This window comes from Microcaecilia unicolor, chromosome 8 (genome assembly GCF_901765095.1).
Source record: "Microcaecilia unicolor chromosome 8, aMicUni1.1, whole genome shotgun sequence".
Classification (NCBI taxonomy): Eukaryota; Metazoa; Chordata; class Amphibia; order Gymnophiona; family Siphonopidae; genus Microcaecilia; species Microcaecilia unicolor.
In genome coordinates, this window is record NC_044038.1 from 86960202 (window position 1) to 86979416 (window position 19215).

At 46.1% G+C, this 19215-nt stretch overlaps 1 protein-coding gene across 6 annotated transcripts in view; it reads right to left on the minus strand.

Moving 5' to 3' along the window:
• CD22 (CD22 molecule) overlaps positions 1-19215 on the minus strand; it is a 244243-nt gene that overhangs the window by 19916 nt on the left and 205112 nt on the right. For all 6 annotated transcript variants that reach the window (XM_030213545.1, XM_030213548.1, XM_030213547.1 and 3 more), the window contains 2 exons: positions 7139-7235; positions 6354-6435 (listed from right to left, as the gene is read on the minus strand). In XM_030213545.1, coding sequence (XP_030069405.1) covers positions 6354-6435; positions 7139-7235 — 179 coding nt within the window. The remainder of the gene's footprint in view (positions 1-6353; positions 6436-7138; positions 7236-19215) is intronic.

Below are 19215 nucleotides of genomic sequence, written 5' to 3' on the forward strand. Positions count from 1 at the left end.
AATCAGAGCACCTTTGGAGTGCTCCTGCAGTTGGAAGCCTGCTGGCTTTTGCTTCTCTTGCAATCTCTCCATACAGGTAAGTTCAATACTTTTTTCCACACCCTGTTCTTCTTCCCCACTAGTGGGTACTGAACAATTGTCCTGGGTGAAAAGCCTGTCTCCATCCGTTTCAATAATATGACAGTGTTGTAACTTTGTGTCTTTTCCTTTCTGTTCTACCGGAATACCTGAGGCCAAACAATCCGCCCCTCCCCCTTCTCCTGGAACCGTATCCAACCTGAGTACTCCCTCTTCCCTTGGGCTCATCAGGGCTTTCATAGTTTGCAATGTACTTTGACTGTTTGGACTTTGTACAATCTCTGTTACCAACTGCCTTTTGTGAAACAATGTTCCTGAGCTTAAACTGGTAGATTCCTGTGCTTGGGAAAAAACCTCCTGGCTCCTAGTTTTAGATGTACCAGCCTGCATCCTCTCTTGATTCTCATAAACCTCCCTCAAGGGATTTGCAGAGCCTGTTTTAAAACAAGCAATTCTTTTTTCCTTCTGTTTCAGCAACTTTGTTAAGCGCTTTTCTTCCGTCTTATACTTTTGACCATGCTCTGCTGGGGCAAGCCTACTCATGGCTTTAGTCATTTTCAACCGTTTCCCCAGCTCCTCTATTTCCTTCTCCAGAGACTTGATGTGCCTCACCCGCTCCACCGTTTCTCTGGCACACTGTCCTGGGTCCATCTTCTCCCACTCACCGGCCTCCTCCCCTTCTTCTGACCACTCTTCTTCACTGCCGGCTGCCTCAAATCCCAACTGGGCCTCCTGCCCCACCTCCATTCCTTCTTGTCCTTGCTCCTTCTGGGTCTGCACCTTTAGGGCCTCAACCTTCCTCCTTCCTCCCCCATGATCTTCAGGCTCCTTACCTGGACGCCGCTGGGTCATGGAGGAGGCACCAGATCCACAATCCTCCCTGGCCCTGGAAGCTTTACGGTCCAGGGGACTACGCTCCCTTCGTGCTGGAGGAGGGGCTGGCTGAGAGCTACTCCGCCGGGCCTTCAGATCCTTCGGCCTTGTAGGCCCCATAGCCTGGGAGTTTCCTGGGCCTCTCTCCCCAGGACCCCTCCGCCTAGCTGGGGAAGGGACCAGGCCTGGCTCCCTTTCCTCAGAGCCTCTGACAGCACCTCCTTCCTGTCCTATGTCTGTCAACAACTGACACTTGGAATGCCCTCCCGCGGGAGGTGGTGGAGATGAAAACGGTAACAGAATTCAAACATGTGTGGGATAAACATAAAGGAATCCTGTTCAGAAGAAATGGATCCTCAGGAGCTTAGCCGAGATTGGATAACAGAGCCGGTAGTGGGAGGCGGGGCTGGTGGTTGGGAGGCGGGGATAGTGCTGGGCAGACTTATACGGTCTGTGCCAGAGCCAATGGTGGGAGGCGGGAATAGTGCTGGGCAGACTTACAAGGTCTGTGCCCTGAAAAGACAGGTACAAATCAAGGTAAGGTATACACAAAAAAAGTGGCACATTTCTTGGGCAGACTGGATGGACCGTGCAGGTCTTTTTCTGCCATCATCTACTATGTTACTATGTTTATCAGCAGAGAGAAGTGGATAGTTTTCAATAGAGCTTCTTCGGCAGGGGGAGGAGTTATGGTCATTGCTTAAGGATGACACCTAGTGGCCTTTTTTAGGCTCCTGATCACAGTGTTTGAGAAGAAGCTCTGGTACTCAGCCTCCCGGTGTGTTGGAGGCCTGGGGAATATAGATTAGAGGAAAAATCCCAGGTGATTGCAAATGAGGAAGGTTTGTAGCACCAGATCCCACCTCTGGCTCCAACTGAGCTGAAGGCCAATAGCAGCAGGAGGATGCTGTATCGGTGGACGGAGGGGGGGAACTAAACTGTAAAAAGAATGTCAGAAACATTATAGTGTAGTGTCTATATAATAGATGTTTATTATCTATAAAATTTGCCATAGTAACATAGTAAGAGATGGCATGGCCCATCTAGTCTGCCCAGCGAGGTGGCTAGAGTTGTATCTGCTGCTCTGAGAAGAACACGCAGGTTACCTCCTCAATGCCTTTGGTTAGGATTGAACCTGCTGCTCTGTGTAGATTACAAGCTTCTAACATGTTTTGACACAGTTTGTTTTTGAGCATATATATGATAAAGAGAACATAAAGCAATTCCTTGGAATGTCCTTCTGCCAGGGCTGTGTGGTGAGACTTGAAGTGGGGGGAGGAGGGGGTGGCAGTGGCAGAAGCAACAGCAAGAGGAAGACAGCATCCAGGTCCAGGCTAGGGTTCAGGCAGGCGGCAGACAGAAGACAGTATCCAACAGTGACAGTGCGAGGATCCAAAAGAACAACCAAGGTTGTAGCAGAGGCGTGGAGAGAAGGGCAGAGTTGGCTAAAAATCTGCCTGCATCTGATGTCAAGAGGTGGAGCAGGAAGTGCCCTTAGGCCCAAAGAGCTGCGAGAGTCAGAGGAGCTCTGGAGACATGCAGGAAGTGCAGCCAAGAAGAGGCGCGGCAGCCAGAGGACAATGAAGACGAGCCTGCTCTACCTCAGCGGGAGCGCCCCAGCCACCCGCGCATGATGGACCCTGCCCAACCCGAGCCTCCACCCCCTACTCGGCACACTGCGCCCAACGCACTCGTCCAGCCTAAGCCTCAGGTAAGGGTTTTGACACCCTCAAGAGTCAGCCCAGCCTGGGTATAAGTGAAAGAAATGCAAACTGCCGGCCAACTGGAGATTGTGTGTTTCCCCGATGACAACTCCCATCCTGTTGGGATCAAAAGAAATGAAAAGCTGGGTGGAAGTCTGTAGAGCCTAGTCTGCTCAAAGTAACAGGCCAATGCTCGCTTGCAGTCCAAGGTGCACTTTTGCCAGGATGGGCATGAGGTTTGGGAAACAATGTTGGAAGAACGATTGACTGGTTTAAGATGGAACTCTGAGACAACCTTAGGCAGGAACTTTCACCAGCTGATTAAGGATTATGTTGAGGTCCCATGACAGAGGTGGAGGTTTGATAAGGGGCTTTGTCAAAAGCAAACCTCTCATGAAGTGAACAACTAGAGGCTGTCCAGAGATGGGTTTACCTTCTACAGGGTGATGGTAAGCAGTAATTGCACTGAGGTGAACCTTTACAGAGTTGGTCTTAAGACCAGACTTGGAAAGGTGTAGAAGGTATTCAAGCAGGGTCTGTGTAGGGCAAGAAATAGGATCTAGGGACCTGCAGTCACATCAGACAGCAAGCCTTCTCCATTTGAAAGAGTAACACCTCTTAGTGGAATGTTTCCTGGAAGCCAGCAAGACCTTGGAGACACCCTCTGGAAGATGCAAGGAAGCAAATTCTAAGCTCTCAACATCCATGCTGTGAGGGCTAGGGACTGGAGTTTGGGATGCAGAAGAGATCCCTCATTTTTCATGATGAGAGTCGTAAAACACTCCAATCTCCAAGGTTCTTCAGAGGATTACTCCAGCAGAAAAGGGAACCAGATCTGCCTGGGCCAATATGGAGTGATCAGGATCATGGTTCCTTGGTCTTGATTGAGTTTCATCAAAGTCTTTCCCACAATAGGGATGAGAGGATAAGTATACAGAAGACCATTCCTCAATGAAGGAGGAACGCATCCAATGCTAGTCTGTTGTGTGACCTGACCCCTGAAGAGCACCGAGGGACTTTGTGATTAAACAGAGTGGCAAAGAAATCCACCAAGGGGGTGCCCCACTCTCAGAAGACCTTGGGGGTAACACCAATACTGAGTGACCACTCGTGGTTGCATGACCCTGCTCAGTCTGTCAGCCAGAGTGTTAGATTTGCCCGCCAAGTACGTGGCCCTGAGACCTATCCTGTTCTTCTACTAACCTATAAATGTACTCACTCTGCTGCTCCCCAGTATCTCTCCACACTCGTCCTTCCCTACACCCCTTCCCGTGCACTCCGCTCCATGGATAAATCCTTCTTATCTGTTCCCTTCTCCACTACTGCCAACTCCAGACTTCGCGCCTTCTGTCTCGCTGCACCCTACGCCTGGAATAAACTTCCTGAGCCCCTACGTCTTGCCCCATCCTTGGCCACCTTTAAATCTAGACTGAAAGCCCACCTCTTTAACATTGCTTTTGACTCGTAACCACTTGTAACCACTCGCATCCACCTACCCTCCTCTCTTCCTTCCCGTTCACATTAATTGATTTGATTTGCTTACTTTATTTATTTTTTGTCTATTAGATTGTAAGCTCTTTGAGCAGGGACTGTCTTTCTTCTATGTTTGTGCAGCGCTGCGTATGCCTTGTAGCGCTATAGAAATGCTAAATAGTAGTAGTAGTAGTAGTAGTTCTGGACAGCCCAGTGCCACATCTGGATGGCTTCCTGACACTGAGGGTATGATCCGGTACCCCCTGGCTTGTTGGTATAATACATTGCAACCTGTTCAGCTATTTAAATGAGTTCAATTTGCTTGAACAGCTGAGCTCTGAAAGTCTTTAGCACATTCCAGATTGCCCATAGCTCCAGGAGGTTGATCTGAAGATCTGATTCCTGAGCTGATCCCAGGCAGGATGCATCCATCGTCAGCAACTTCTGGGGCTGAGCAATTTGGAACAGAAATCCCACAGTCAAAATAGTTCAACTTGACCAACAGAGAAGGGACTGAACCAAGTCTGGTGTCACTCAGAAGATATCCTCTAGGTTCATGGAGGCCTGACGCCACTGGGAAGCTAGAGTTCACTGGGCAGTTATCATGTGAAGATATGCAAAGGTGTGACATGCACCATGGAGGCCATGTAGCCTAGCAACCTTAACATCTACCGAGCTGTGATCTCATGAATGGCACAAACCCAAGTGACGACTGCAACTAGAGAATCCACCCTTGGCACAGAGGGATAGGCTCGTGCCTGCTGTTTGTCTAGCTGGGCTCCAATGAACTCCAATTGCTGAACCGGTAGAGATGGGACGGGGTAGTTTAAAGTGAACCTTAGTAGCTCTAGCATCTGAACAGTTTTCCTCATGGACTCCTGAGCACTGTCCTTTAACCAGTCAATCATCCAGGTAGGGAAACACATGGACTCCCAATCTGCGTAGTGATGCTGCATCTACCGCTAGACACTTGGTGAAAACCCTGGAAGCTGACGTGAGGCCAAACAGCAACAAGCGGTACTGGAAATTATGTGTTCCCACTTGAAATCTGAGATACTTCTGGTTGCCTAAAAGTATCGGGATGTGAGTGTAGGCATTATTTAAGTCCAGAGAGCACAGCAAATCATTTTCCTGAATCATTGGGAGAAGGGTGCCCAGGGAAACCATCCTGAACTTTTCTTTGACCAGGAATTTGTTCAGGGCCCTTAGGTCTAGGATGGGATACATCCCCCTTATTTTCTTTGGTACAAGGAATTACCTGGCATAGAATCTCTTTCCTTCTTCCCCTGGTGGAATGGGCTCAACTGCATGGGACTTTAGAATGGCAGAGAGTTCTTCTGCAAGTACTTTTTTGTGATGAGAGTTGAAGTGAGATGTTCTCGGTGAGCAATTTGGTGGTCTCTGCAGCCAATGCAAGGTGTAACTGAGACGGATGGTCATAGGTTACAAGGGGACATCTTTCTTGTAAAAAAAGCTCAGCTTCACTCCTACTGGTAGGTCTTCCGGGACAGTTACTTTGACTGCAGCTATGCTCTGCTGGAGCCCGTCAAATGCTTGTCCCCTGTTTTGACTTAAAAGTGGGGATAAATGCACTAATATATGAGGGGAGAAAAAATACTCTCAAAGGGGGAAAATGAAGAATACTTGGGGAAAAAAATCCCGCAGGGAAGGCACAAAAAAGCTGTTTTTAAAATAAACTGCATCAGATGCAGCGAAGGAGCTATGAAGCAGCATGTCCTCTCCTCACAGCGGATAGAAGACGACTTCTGGTCCCGCATTCTCACAGCGGGCAGGAAGGTGCATACATGCACAGTGGAGATGCTGCCACATGTGTTTAAAGCTGTACTATGCTTTTTAAGCGTTCCATGCCAGGCAACGTGGATGACATCATCCACATGTGAGAATATTGCCTGCTTGTCCTTGGAGAAAAGTATTATTCCTGCTAAGCTGCAGCCTTCTTTTGGTTTGAAACCATTGGGCAGGCAGGGGTCCATCTATCTGGTGTGCCTTGAACCACAGGAAGGCTGCAACACATCCTGTGATTAATATCTGAGTGGCAGATTCCTGCGCAGCTTAGAGTGGATAATAGATGTAACTTTATCTTTTGAAGTGATTTTGGCAGTGTTCCTGAACTTCAAGCCTAAAGGTTCTGGGTTGGCTCTTAATACTGCAAAGTGTTAGGCGTACTATCATCACTGAATCAGGAATCTGCTGATGAGCCCATACCTTCTTATTCATGACAAAGAACGAATCGTTTCTGTCATCTTCTGGATTCTGAATAATGGTTGGCATTCTCTGCTGCTTCTTCCTGTAAAAGGATGAAACATTGAATTTTCTCCTTTCAAAATTCTATTTAACACTGCACCTCTTCAATGGGTTATTCTGATTGTGATACAGAATGACATATTTTCAACATCATGCTCAGTCTTTTGGAAAGCGTTCTAGAAGCAATTGCTGATGCTGACCCCATTATGTGAAGAAATGTTCTAATATTACTTCTGATTCTACCCACTTGGAGCCTAATGTCATCGCCATTAGCCTCTTAGAATAGTGGTGAGCAAATTGTGGTCAGCAGACTTCAAAATCCAGTGGTACTACAATGCTTTAGAAAACTGATCTCTTATTGTGAGTCCTCCAAGGACAGGAAAATACCTAGGGCTCCTTTTACAAAGCTGCACTAGAAATTCTGGTGTGTCAAATAGGACAAAGCCCATGGGAATTAAATGGGCTTCATCACATTTGCAAAGCCTGAATCGCTAGTGCAGCTTTGCAAAAGGAGGCCCTAGTGTACCTGAGGTAATTTGTCTTGAGCTACAACTGAAAAGGGTGTAAGCTAAATCCACAAAATCCCCCTTTCCCTTCTATGGGTTTATAGTTCTAATTTCTTCAAGAAAAAAATAGAGGTTATAAATATCACAGATGTGCTGGGATAAAACCAAGACTGGCTTAACTTGTTCCTGATGACCTGGTGTGATCTCTCTCTGAGACCAGCATATGAGGAGAGTTCTTACCATAGCATGAAACGAAGGGTGAGCAGAATCAGGAGGACCAAGCAGACAAAAAGTCCAATCCCTAGGGCTGTAAACCTGATGATGCTCGTGGAACTGTCTGGGGAAAGGAAAATAAAAATGGTGAGCTTCAGGGCATTAGCCATCTACACTGCATTACAAGGCAGTGAAAAGCACCTGACTAATATGCCCATGCATTAAAATATTCCCATGCTCCTTATCACACTGTCCATATCACTACTCCACCAACACAGAAGAAACTACTAGCAGAAGTATATTTTCTCTGAGTCAGCTCAACGTACAAAATCTTTCTCTCTCAAGTTAGAAGTGATTTCTGAGGAGCTACTCCCTCAGTTACTACTCTGTTTCTCAACAGCTAAATGCACTCATGCAGTTGGCATTTATTTCATAAATAAATTCTAATTTCTTTCAAACTGTGGATAGAACTACCTCTACTATGGTGGACTGTGAAGCATGCCTAATTGGCCTTTTATTTTAGTTTCTGTACGTTTTATTGTTGCTGATTTCCTGTGTATGCTATACTATCGCAAGATCTTTCTTGATGATAATATATGTAATTTCAATATAAAAATAAAATAAAAAGCATAAGCAGCTGTAGTACTTGTAAGATGTACAATGTAAGTTATGTGTCACCTTAGAATACAGTAACATGAAGGGGCATTTTTGAAAGGACGTCCAAGTCCTTCTCACATGTATTTTAAAACAGGAAATACATCAAGATTTCCTGTTCAAAAATATGTGAAATAGATGTCCATACACTGGAACCATCCATCATAAACATTTATTTTACAAACTGAAACGTCCAAATTATGTACCGAGGGTGGGGTGGGGATGGGGGACAAAGGACATGATGTCTGTATGGCAGCATTTTTTGAAAATAGTCACATACAGACATTTATACAGAGCAGAGGGGCAGCCTAGTGGTTAGTGCAGTGGAATTTGAACCAAGAGACTCAGGTTTAAATCCCACTTTAACTCTTATTTTGTGATTGTGAGCCCTCCATGAGCAGCAACATACCTAGTGTACCTTAATGTACACCACTTATATAGCCTTTAGGCTTGCAGGTGGCTTATATATTTAGGTACAGTAGATATTTTTCTGTTTTTGGAAGGCTCAAAATAACAACAACAAAAAAAAAACAACCCAACATTATTTTAACAACCTGAAGTTGGATTTGAACCTGCATTTATTGGGTTACATTCCACTACACTAACCACTAGACTACACTTCAGACTTTCACTTTGTTAAGAATGCTCATAATGCCTGAAGCTGTCATGGAGCTTGGTCTCCCCTTCCAGTTTAACTTTCAGGGTAGAGGGAGGGGGAAGCAGCCACTGGGGGATTAAGGAGGTGTCCTGCCTTAATCCCTCCAGTGGACAGGTGCTCAATCAGGGCATCTTTTTGTACCCTGGACATGCCTGAAACAGATCTAAATAAGAAAATCCTTTTTAGACATGCATGTTTCTTCCTCTTCGATAACTGCTCTTGGATGTCTAGATTTCAGGCCCTCCCTAATCCAGTGGTGTGCTGGAGCCGGCTCGCACCGGCTCGCAAGAGCCGGTTGTTACATTTTGTACCGACTTGTGAGCCGGTTGTTTCCCACTAAGAGCCGGCTCTCCTCCCTCCCGCCCGCCCGATCCAGTCCCTCACCTGACTTCTAATTCTTCGGCAGGGCAGGCAGTCTTGCCTGCCCGCTACCAGCGCTGACTCTCCCCTGCCGGTTTGCGCTTTAAAAATGGCTGCCGAGACTTCAGCGGCCTCGCGAGACTTCTACTGAAGTCTCGGCGGCCATTTTGAAGCGTGAACCGGCAGGGGAGAGTCAGCGCTAGTAGCGGACAGGCAAGACTGCCTGCCCCGCCGAAGAATTAGAAGAGTCAGGTCGGTGAGGGACGGATCCGGAGGGAGGGAGGAGAATTCGCCGGTGAACAACGCGGGAGGGGTGGCAGGGGAGAGAAGGGAGTCCCTGGGCATTGGTGGATAGAGGGCAGGGGAGAGGAGGGTCACTGCTGGGCATGGGTGGATGGAGGACAGAGGAAAGAAGGGTCACTGCTGGGCATGGGTGGATGGAGGGCAGGGGAGAGGAGGGTCACTGCTAGGCATGGGTGGATGGAGGGCAGGGGAGAGGAGGGTCACTGCTGGGCATGGGTGGATGGAGGGCAGGGGAAAGAAGGGTCACTGCTGGGCATGGGTGGATGGAGGGCAGGGGAGAGGAGGGTCACTGCTGGGCATGGGTGGATGGAGGGCAGGGGAAAGAAGGGTCACTGCTGGGCATGGGTGGATAGAGGGCAGGGGAGAGGAGGGTCACTGCTGGGCATGGGTGGATGGAGGACAGGGGAGAGAAGGGTCACTGCTGGACATGGGTGCATGCAGGGCAGGGGACAGGAGGATCGCTGGGTATAGGTGCATGCAGGGCAGGGGACAGGAGGGTCACTGGACATGGGTGGATGGAGGGCAGGGGAGAGGAGGGTCACTGCTGGACATGAGTGGAGGAGGGCAGGGCAGGGGACAGGAGGGTCACTGGACATGGGTGGATGGAGGGCAGGGGAGAGGAGGGTCATTGCTGGACATGGGTGCATGCAGGGCAGGGGACAGGAGGATCGCTGGGTATAGGTGCATGCAGGGCAGGGGACAGGAGGGTCACTGGACATGGGTGGATGGAGGGCAGGGGAGAGGAGGGGAGAGACAAGAAATGCTGGACATGGATGGAGGGGAGAGAAGAGTGAGGAAGGAGATGAGATGAGGGGAAAGGAAGAGAGGAGAAAAACTGCACATGGATGAAGAAAATAGGCAGAAGCTGAGGACCCGAAATGAAGAAGAAAGGAGAAATGGAAAGAAATAAATGGTAAGGAAGCCCTGGAAACGGAGTTAAGAGGACAGATAGCAGCAGAATCGGATACTGGGCCAGCCTGATCAGAAAAACAGTCACCAGACAACAAAGGTAGAAAAAAAATAATTTTATTTTCATTATAGTGTTTGGAGTATGTTCACTTTGAGAATCAGGTACTCAACATTAAAAGTTTATATTTATTTACTTATTTATGGCATTTTATCCCACATTAAACATAAATTAGATTGGAACCTGGGATCATTTAATTTTTTTTCCTGGATAATGCATTGCCACCCCCCCCCCCCCCCCAGGCTCTCTCCCCGGCTATAGTCAGCTCTGCAATTTGGGGGGGGGGGGCACAGAGGGGGACGGGGGCGTAGAGCGGGACGGGGGGGGGGGGTGCAGAGGGGGACTGGGGAGAGAGCCTGTTGTTAAACATTTACCAGCACACCATTGCCCTAATCCCTCCCAAAACATGCCCATTACCACCCCCCTTTGCTATTTGTACATACTGCAGTGCTGGATATTCCTTTTCTGCCTTTGCAAAATTGGTGCCTGGACGTTTCAAGCACATGGGAAATGCTTTAAAAATAAGTGCCGTGATAGTAACATAGTAAATGTTGACACATAAAGATCTGCATAGTTCATCCAATCTGCCCAACAAGGTGGCCAGAGTTGAAACTGGCACTCTGCATAGGTTCCACTTCTTTATGATTAAATGCTGGCATACTTAATCTCTGTCTCTTCTTGCCAATTGTGGGGCACAGACCATAGAAGTCTGCCCGGCATTGGTCTTACCTCCCAGCCACTGGAGTTGCTGTTGAAGCCCACGCCAGCCTTGATCCTGATCTGATTTTGCCATTTATGAGAACCAGACCATAGAAGTCTGCCTGTTATTGGTCTTACTTCCCAACCTCTGAAGCAGTTTCAAAGCTCACTCCAGCTATGAGGTCATTTAAGTTTTGCTTTAATTGGTTTCCATCCTTTTTCTATATAGTGTTCATCTGTATTTATTCTATGCATTCTTGAATTCTGTCACCGTTTTGGTCTTCACAACCTTCCACAAGAGGGTATTATAGGCATTCACCACCATTTCTATGAAAAAGAATTTCCTGACATTGCTCCTAAATCTCCCACCCTGCAACCTCAACTCATGACTACCACTTCCTTGTCTCTGAAAAATATTAGTTTGCATATTAATATCTTTTAAATATTTAATTTTTGTTTAAATTTATTTAATAATAAACAAACACAACAAATCAAGCTTATGACATACTGTGGTTCTTCAGTATATGGCAAAATGAAATACAACAATAAAAAACAACCCAAACCTCCATCTCCTCAACTCCCCTCCCTTCCTCCACTCCCCCCTCCCCCCATAGTGCTGGACAACACATTGGTGTTGGAGCAAAGAAACCTATTACCATAGTTATGTAACTTCTTCATTATGAAAGTACAACTGGATTGCAACCCAGCCATTTGATATTCATATCTCAGATTTTTAAGAATTGTGGAAGTCTATTTCGCCTTAGCACTATAAGCTTAGTCATTACATAAACATGGTTAATTTTTCCAACTACTTGTGTAAGTCCAGCAGTCTTCTGTTTCCAGGCTAAAGCAAGGATCATTTCACCCACAAGCTGGTAGTCTCTGGAGATCAATATTCAATAGGCAGGAACCCATAGTTTTCACCATTTGGAGACCCATAATCTCTTTAATCTATCCCATGATTTGAGCCCAGGACAAGGCCACCAAACATGGAGGAAGGTTTCTTGCTCTCCACATTCTCATCAACATAAAACTATGTATGGCCATGATGCTGACAAACCACATAGGTGTGTAATACCAATGATATAAAATGTTGTAATCATTTTCAATCATATTGCTTGCTATTGATACTTGCAAAAGGTTTTTGAACATTCTCTCCCATTCTTTAAGCTCCTTTTAAAGTATTTAAATATCTATATCATATCCTCCCATCCCTCCTTTCCTCTAAGGTATATATATTGAGGCCTTCAGATCTCTTCTCATACATCTTTTGGCACAAGCCTCATATCATTTTTGTCACCTTCTTTAACTGCCTCAAGACTTTTGATGTCCATAGCAGATAACCTTCTCTTATATGAGCACGCAATTCTGGAATACACTACCACACAACCTGAAAACGATCTACGAATTAACTGACTTCCGCAAACTATTGAAGACTCATCTCTTTGAGAAAATTTATCGCAAGGATCAAAACACATGAAGTCCATACACACTACCATAATAGAAATGCATCAATACATTCTCTTCTGAATTCTCTTCCCCCATATATTCACCACACTTAAAACTCTACCCACAGACAAAATTGTTATACCCGAATGTTCTCTTGCTATTGTTCTATCGCCCTATCATTCTCCCATTGCTATATGCTATTGTTCTATTCCCCTAATGATATTTTGACTTTGACTTTGTCTTCCCATAACTCTTCACAATGTAACCCATAACCGTACTGTAACAAATTGTATTTCCATCATTCACAATGTATTGTAAGCCACACTGAGCCCGCAAATAGGTGGGAAAATGTGGGATACAAATGCAATAAATAAATAAAAAATTGAAAACAATACTCCAAATGGGACCAATGACTTGTATGTCTCTCTATATGCAGTTTAGCATCCTTCTGGCTGTAGCCACTGCTTTTTCACACAGTTTCACTGCCTTAGGATCCTCTGACACTATCAACACAAGGTCTCTTTCACGGTCGGAGCTTATCAGCCTCTCACCCCCTAGCAAATACATCTCTTTTGGGTTTCTACACCACATGTGCACCACTCTACTCTTGTTTGCATTAAATTTTAATTGCCAAACATTTGACCATTCTTCTAATCTTTTTAGAATACTTCTCATGTTGTCCTTTCCCTCCAGGGTATCCACTCTGTCACAAATCTTCGTGTCATTGTTTAAGGCAAATTTTCCCTTTTAACCCTTTAGCAATGTCACTCATAAATACATTGAATAGAATCAGCCCCAATACTGATCTTTGGGGCAGTCTGCTACTCATCTTTCTTTCCTCTGGGTGAATTCCATTCACTACCACCTTCTGACGTCTGTCAGTCAACTAGTTATTAGTCCAGTTCACCACTTTCGACTCTCCTCTTCACTCACCAACCTGCCGCCTCCTAGCGAAGAGGAACCACAGCCTATGAGACCGCCGAGACAGGCTTTGATCCTTCTGCTCCAGCCCTACTCATCTTCAGCCTCATCTGCTCCAGCCTGTTCCAGTCCTGCTGGTCTTCAGCCTCATCTGCTCCAGCCTGTTCCAGTCCTGCTCATCTTCAGCCTCATCTGCTCCAGCCTTCTGTCCTCCTGCTCCAGCCTTTGGTCCTTCTGTTCCAGCCTTTGGTCCTACTATACCAGCCTGTTCCAGTCCTGCTTGTCTTCAGCCTCATCTGCTCTAGCCTTCGGTCCTTCTGTTCCAGCCTTTGGTCCTACTGTGCCAGCTGCTGAAAGGGTAAAAAACTTGAATCAGGTGTGGATGCTGTTCAAAAACACCATCCTAGAAGTACAGGACAAATATATTCCGCGTATTAGAAAAAGAGGAAAAAAGACCAAACGTCAGCCAGCGTGGCTAAATGGTAAGGTAAAGGAAGCTATTAGAGCCAAAAAACAATCCTTCAGAAGATGGAGAAGGGAACCAACTGAAGACAATAAGATAAAACATAAGGAATGTCAAGCCAAATACAAAAAGGAGATAAGGAGGACTAAGAAGGACTTTGAAAAAAAGTTAGCATTAGAAGCAAAAGCACATAGCAAAATTTTTTTTAGGTATATTAAAAGCAGGAAGCTGGCTAAAGAATCGGTAGGGCTGCTAAACAACTGTGGTGTTAAAGGGGAGATCAGGGAAGACAAAGCTGTAGCGGAGAAATTGAATGAATTCTTTGCTTCGGTCTTCACCGAGGAAGATTTGGGAGGGATACCGGTGCCAGAAAAGGTATTTGAAGCGGACGAGTCAGAAAGACTAAATGATTTCTTTGTAAACTTGGAGGATGTAATGAGGCAGTTCTGCAAACTGAAAAGTAGTAAATCACCGGGACTGGATGGTATTCATCCCAGAGTAATAGAGCTGAAAAATAAACTTGTGGAGCTACTGTTAGTAATATGCAATTTATCCCTAAAAACAGGTGTGGTGCCGGAAGATTGGAGGGTGGCCAATGTAACGCCGATTTTTAAAAAGGGTTCCAGAGGAGATCCAGGAAATTATAGACCGGTGAGTCTGATGTCGGTGCCGGGAAAAATGGTGGAGGCTATATATTACAGAGCACATACAAAACATGGGCTTATGAGACAAAGTCAGCACGGATTTAGTGAAGGGAAGTCTTGCCTCACAAATCTACTGCATTTTTTTCGAGGGGGTGAACAAACATGTGGACAAAGGGGAGCTGGTGGATATTGTGTATCTGGATTTTTAGAAGGCGTTTGACAAAGTGCCTCATGAAAGACTCCAAAGGAAACTGGAGAGTCATGGGATCGGAGGCAGTGTATTATTGTGGATTAAGAGCTGGTTAATGGATAGGAAGCAGAGAGTAGGGTTGAATGGTCATTATTCTTGATGGAGAAGGGTAGTTAGTGGGGTCCCTCAGGGGTCTGTGCTGGGACCGCTGCTTTTTAACATATTTATAAATGACCTTGAAATGGGAGTAACTAGTGAGGTAATTAAATTCGCAGATGACTCAAAGTTATCCAGGGTCGTCTCGTTGCGGGAGGAGTGTGAAAGATTGCAAGAAGACCTCGTGAGACTGGGGGATTGGGCGTCCAAATGGCAAATGAAGTTCAACGTTGACAAATGCAAAGTGATGCATGTGGGAAGGAGGAACCCGAATTACAGCTATGTTATGCAAGGTACCGCTTTAGGAGTTACGGACCAAGAAAGGGATCTGGGAGTCATCGTGGATAGGACGTTGAAATCTTCAGCTCAATGTGCTGCTGCGGCTAAGAAGGCGAACAGAATGTTGAGTATTATTAGAAAAGGGATGGAAAGCACACTTGAGGATGTTATAATGCCGTTATATCGCTCAATGGTGCGACCGCACCTGGAGTATTGTGTTCAGTTCTGGTCGCCTCATCTCAAAAAAGATATAAAGGAATTAGAGAAGGTGCAGAGAAGGGCGACAAAAATGATAAAAGGGATGGGACGACTACCCTATGAAGAGAGGTTAAGATGGCTAGGACTCTTTAGCCTGGAGAAAAGGCGGCTGAGGGGTGATATGATAGAGGTCTACAAAATAATGAGTGGGGTAGAGCGGACAGATGTGAAGCGTTTGTTTACACTTTCTAACAATAATAGAACCAGGGGACACAAGATGAAATTAGAATGTGGTAGGTTTAAAACAAATCGGAGAAAGATTTTCTTTACTCAGCACGTAGTTAGACTTTACTCATACTACCCCTCTCCTCAAGTCGCTTCACTGGCTCCCTATCCGTTTTCGCATCCTGTTCAAACTTCTTTTACTAACCTATAAATGTACTGACTCTGCTGCTCCCCAGTATCTCTCCACACTCGTCCTTCCCTACACCCCTTCCCGTGCACTCCGCTCCATGGATAAATCCTTCTTATCTGTTCCCTTCTCCACTACTGCCAACTCCAGACTTTGCGCTTTCTGTCTTGCTGCACCCTATGCCTGGAATAAACTTCCTGAGCCCATACGTCTTGCCCCATCCTTGGCCACCTTTAAATCTAGACTGAAAGCCCACCTCTTTAGCATTGCTTTTGACTCGTAACCACTTGTAACCACTCGCCTCCACCTACTCTCCTCTCCTCCTTCCTGTATACATTAATTGATTTGATTTGCTTACTTTATTTTTTGTCTATTAGATTGTAAGCTCTTTGAGCAGGGACTGTCTTTCTTCTATGTTTGTGCAGCGCTGCGTACGCCTTGTAGCGCTATAGAAATGCTAAATAGTAGTAGTAGTAGTAGACTCTGGAACTCATTGCCGGAGAAGGTGGTGACGGCAGCTGGCCTTGCTGAGTTTAAAAGGGGTCTGGATAGATTCCTGAAGGAAAAGTCCATTGATTAATATTAAATTTTGGGTTTTTGCCAGGTTCTTGAGGCCTGGATTGGCCACTGTCGGAGACAGAGTGCTGGGCTTGATAGACCTTTGGTCTTTTCCCAGCGTGGCGGTGCTTATGTACTTATGTACTTGTCTTCAGCCTTGACTCCATCCTTCCAGCCCTCGGTCCTTCTACTCCAGCTAGTTCCAGTCCTGTTTGTCTTCAGCCTCGACTCCATCCTTCCTTCCATCAGCTATTGTCCTGATGTTTCAATTGCTGTTTCTACTTATCACCTGAAAGTTCAACTACTGTTCCCACCTAGCACCTGAAAGTACCTCAGACTTTATTATGGCCCCTATACACATTCTCTTCCTAGCCCTATCCCTTCCCAATCTTTTCCCTCACCCCCCACCACTGTCCATTACAGGAACTCACTGCCCATCCACTGATTTCACCACCTCACCTTCTCTTTTACCCCCTTTCTCCTTCTCAGCTTTTAATCTTCATCTTTCTTCCCTCCATTGTGCCTTCCCCATTCTACTTGTGTACCTCTTGCCTTCGACGCCTTGTTGGCCACACCTCTCCTACTCTCCTCCGCTCTCTTTTACTGCTTCTCTTACTCTCTTACTCTCAGCTGGTGACATCAATCCCAATCCTGGTCCTCTTCTTCTGCCTTCTTCCTACTTATGCAGGCTACATCGTGACATCTCTAATCTCATCTCTATTCCTCTTCTTCCCCCTTACTCCTTACCCTTCTTTTGCGCCCTATGGAATGCCCGCTCCATCTGCAATAAACTTCCCTACATTCATGACCTCTTCATTTCTCGTTCCCGCCATCTACTTGCCTTAACTGAAACTTGGCTCTTCCCTGATGACTCTACATCTGTTGCAGCCCTTTGCCATGGTGGTTATCTTTTTTCTCATACCCCTCGCCCTGCCGGCCGCGGCGGTGGCGTTGGATTGCTACTCTCTCCCTCCTGCAAATTCCAACCTCTTCTTCCACCCCAATCTCACTGCTTTTTGTCCTTTGAAGTCCACTCCATTCGCCTTTTCACTCCTCTGCATCTCCGACTGGCAGTCATTTATCGACCCCCTGATAAGTCTTCTTCATCCTTTCTCACTGACTTTGATACCTGGCTTTCCTTCTTTCTTGAACCTGCATCCCCCTCCATCATCCTAGGTGACTTTAACATCCACGCTGATGATTCCTCTCTTATGCTTCCCAATTCCTTGCCTTAACATCATCATACAAGCTTCAGCTGTGCTCCTCTGCACCTACCCACCAAAAGGTCACTGTCTCGACATTATCCTCTCCTCTAACTGCTTCCCCTCCAGCTTCTGTTCCTCAGCTCTCCCTCTTTCTGACCATCACCTATTAACCTTCACACTTAAGCACCCTCTTCCCCAGTCTCACCCAATCTCAACCCCCACAACTAGGAATCTTCAAGCTATTGACCCCCTTACACTGTCCTCTTGTGTCTCTAACCTTTTCTCTTCCACCACTCTATCTAAGTCTGTCAATGAAGCCGTTTCTTCCTATGATACTATTCTCTCCTCTGCTCTGGACACTCTTGCCCCTCCCATGCCCCGTCCTACTAGGTGTACCAAACCCCAGCCTTGGCTGACCTCTAAAATCCACTACTTTCATTCCTGTGCCCGCTCTGTTGAATGTTCTTGGCTTAAAACCCGCACCCTTGCCGACTTTATTTATTTCAAATTCATGCTTAACTCCTTCCAGTCTGCCCTTTCATGGGCCAAACAGGATTACTTCACCCAATTGACAAATTCCCTTGGCTCTAACCCTCGACTTCTCTTCGCCACACTGAACTCTCTTCTCAAAGTGCCTCCGTCCCCAATTCCCCCTTCTCTTTCTCCTCAGACCCTAGCTGAGCACTTCCACGATAAAATCCATACGATTAACCTTGAATTTTGATCCAAACCCTCCCCACCTCTCTTTCCCTTAGTCTACACCCCCTACTCTCCTTCCTCTTCTTCTTTTTCCTCCTTCTCTGAAGTTTCTACTGAGGAAACTGCCCTTCTTCTTTCCTTCTCTAAATGTACTACCTGTTCATCTGATCCCATTCCCACTTTTCTACTTAACACTATCTCTCCTACTATCATCCCTGTCATCTGCCACATCCTTAATCTCTCACTCTCCACTGCAACTGTTCCTACGTCCTTCAAACATGCTGTTGTCACTCCACTCCTAAAAAACCCTCACTTGACCCTACCTGTCCCTCCAACTATCGCCCTATCTCCCTTCTTACTTTCCTCTCCAAATTACTTGAACGCGTCGTTCACCGCCGTTGTCTTGACTTCCTTTCTTCTCAACCTATTCTTGACCCACTCCAATCTGGTTTCTGCCCTCTTCACTCTACTGAAACTGCACTTACTAAAAAAGTCTCTAATGACCTGCTGCTGGCTAAATCCAGAGGTCTCTATTCTATCCTTATCCTTCTTGACCTATCTGCTGCTTTTGACACTGTTGACCACACCATACTCCTAGATATGCTATCCTCGATTGGATTTCAGGGCCCTGTTCTTTCCTGGTTCTCCTCCTACCTCTCACGTTGCACTTTCAGTGTTCACTATGGCGGTTCCTCTTCAACCTCCATCTCACTTTCAGTTGGTGTCCCACAGGGTTCCTCCTTGGACCCCTCCTTTTCTCCATCTATACCTCTTCTCTTGGTACCCTGATTTCATCCCATGGCTTTCAATACCATCTTTATGCAGATGACTCTCAGATCTACATCTCTACCCCTGAAATCTCAACCGTAATCCAGGACAAAATTTCATCCTGCTTGTCTGACATTGCTGCTTGGATGTCTCAACGCCATCTGAAGCTAAACATAACTAAAACTGAACTTCTCATTTTCCCCCCTAAACCCACCTCCCCTCTTCCCCCATTCTCTATCTCTGTTAATAGCTCTCACATCCTCCCTGTCTCCTCGGCTCGTAACCTTGGAGTCATCTTTGATTCCTCTCTCTTTTTCTCTGCGCATATTCAACAGATCGCCAAAACCTGTCTACAACATTAGCAAAATTTGCCCCTCCCTTTCTGAATACGCTACCAGAACCCTTATTCAAACCCTTGTCACCTCTCGCTTGGATTATTGCAATTTGCTTCTCATTGGTCTTCCACTCAGCCATCTCTCTCCTCTCCAGTCTGTCCAAAATTCTGCAACATGACTTATTTT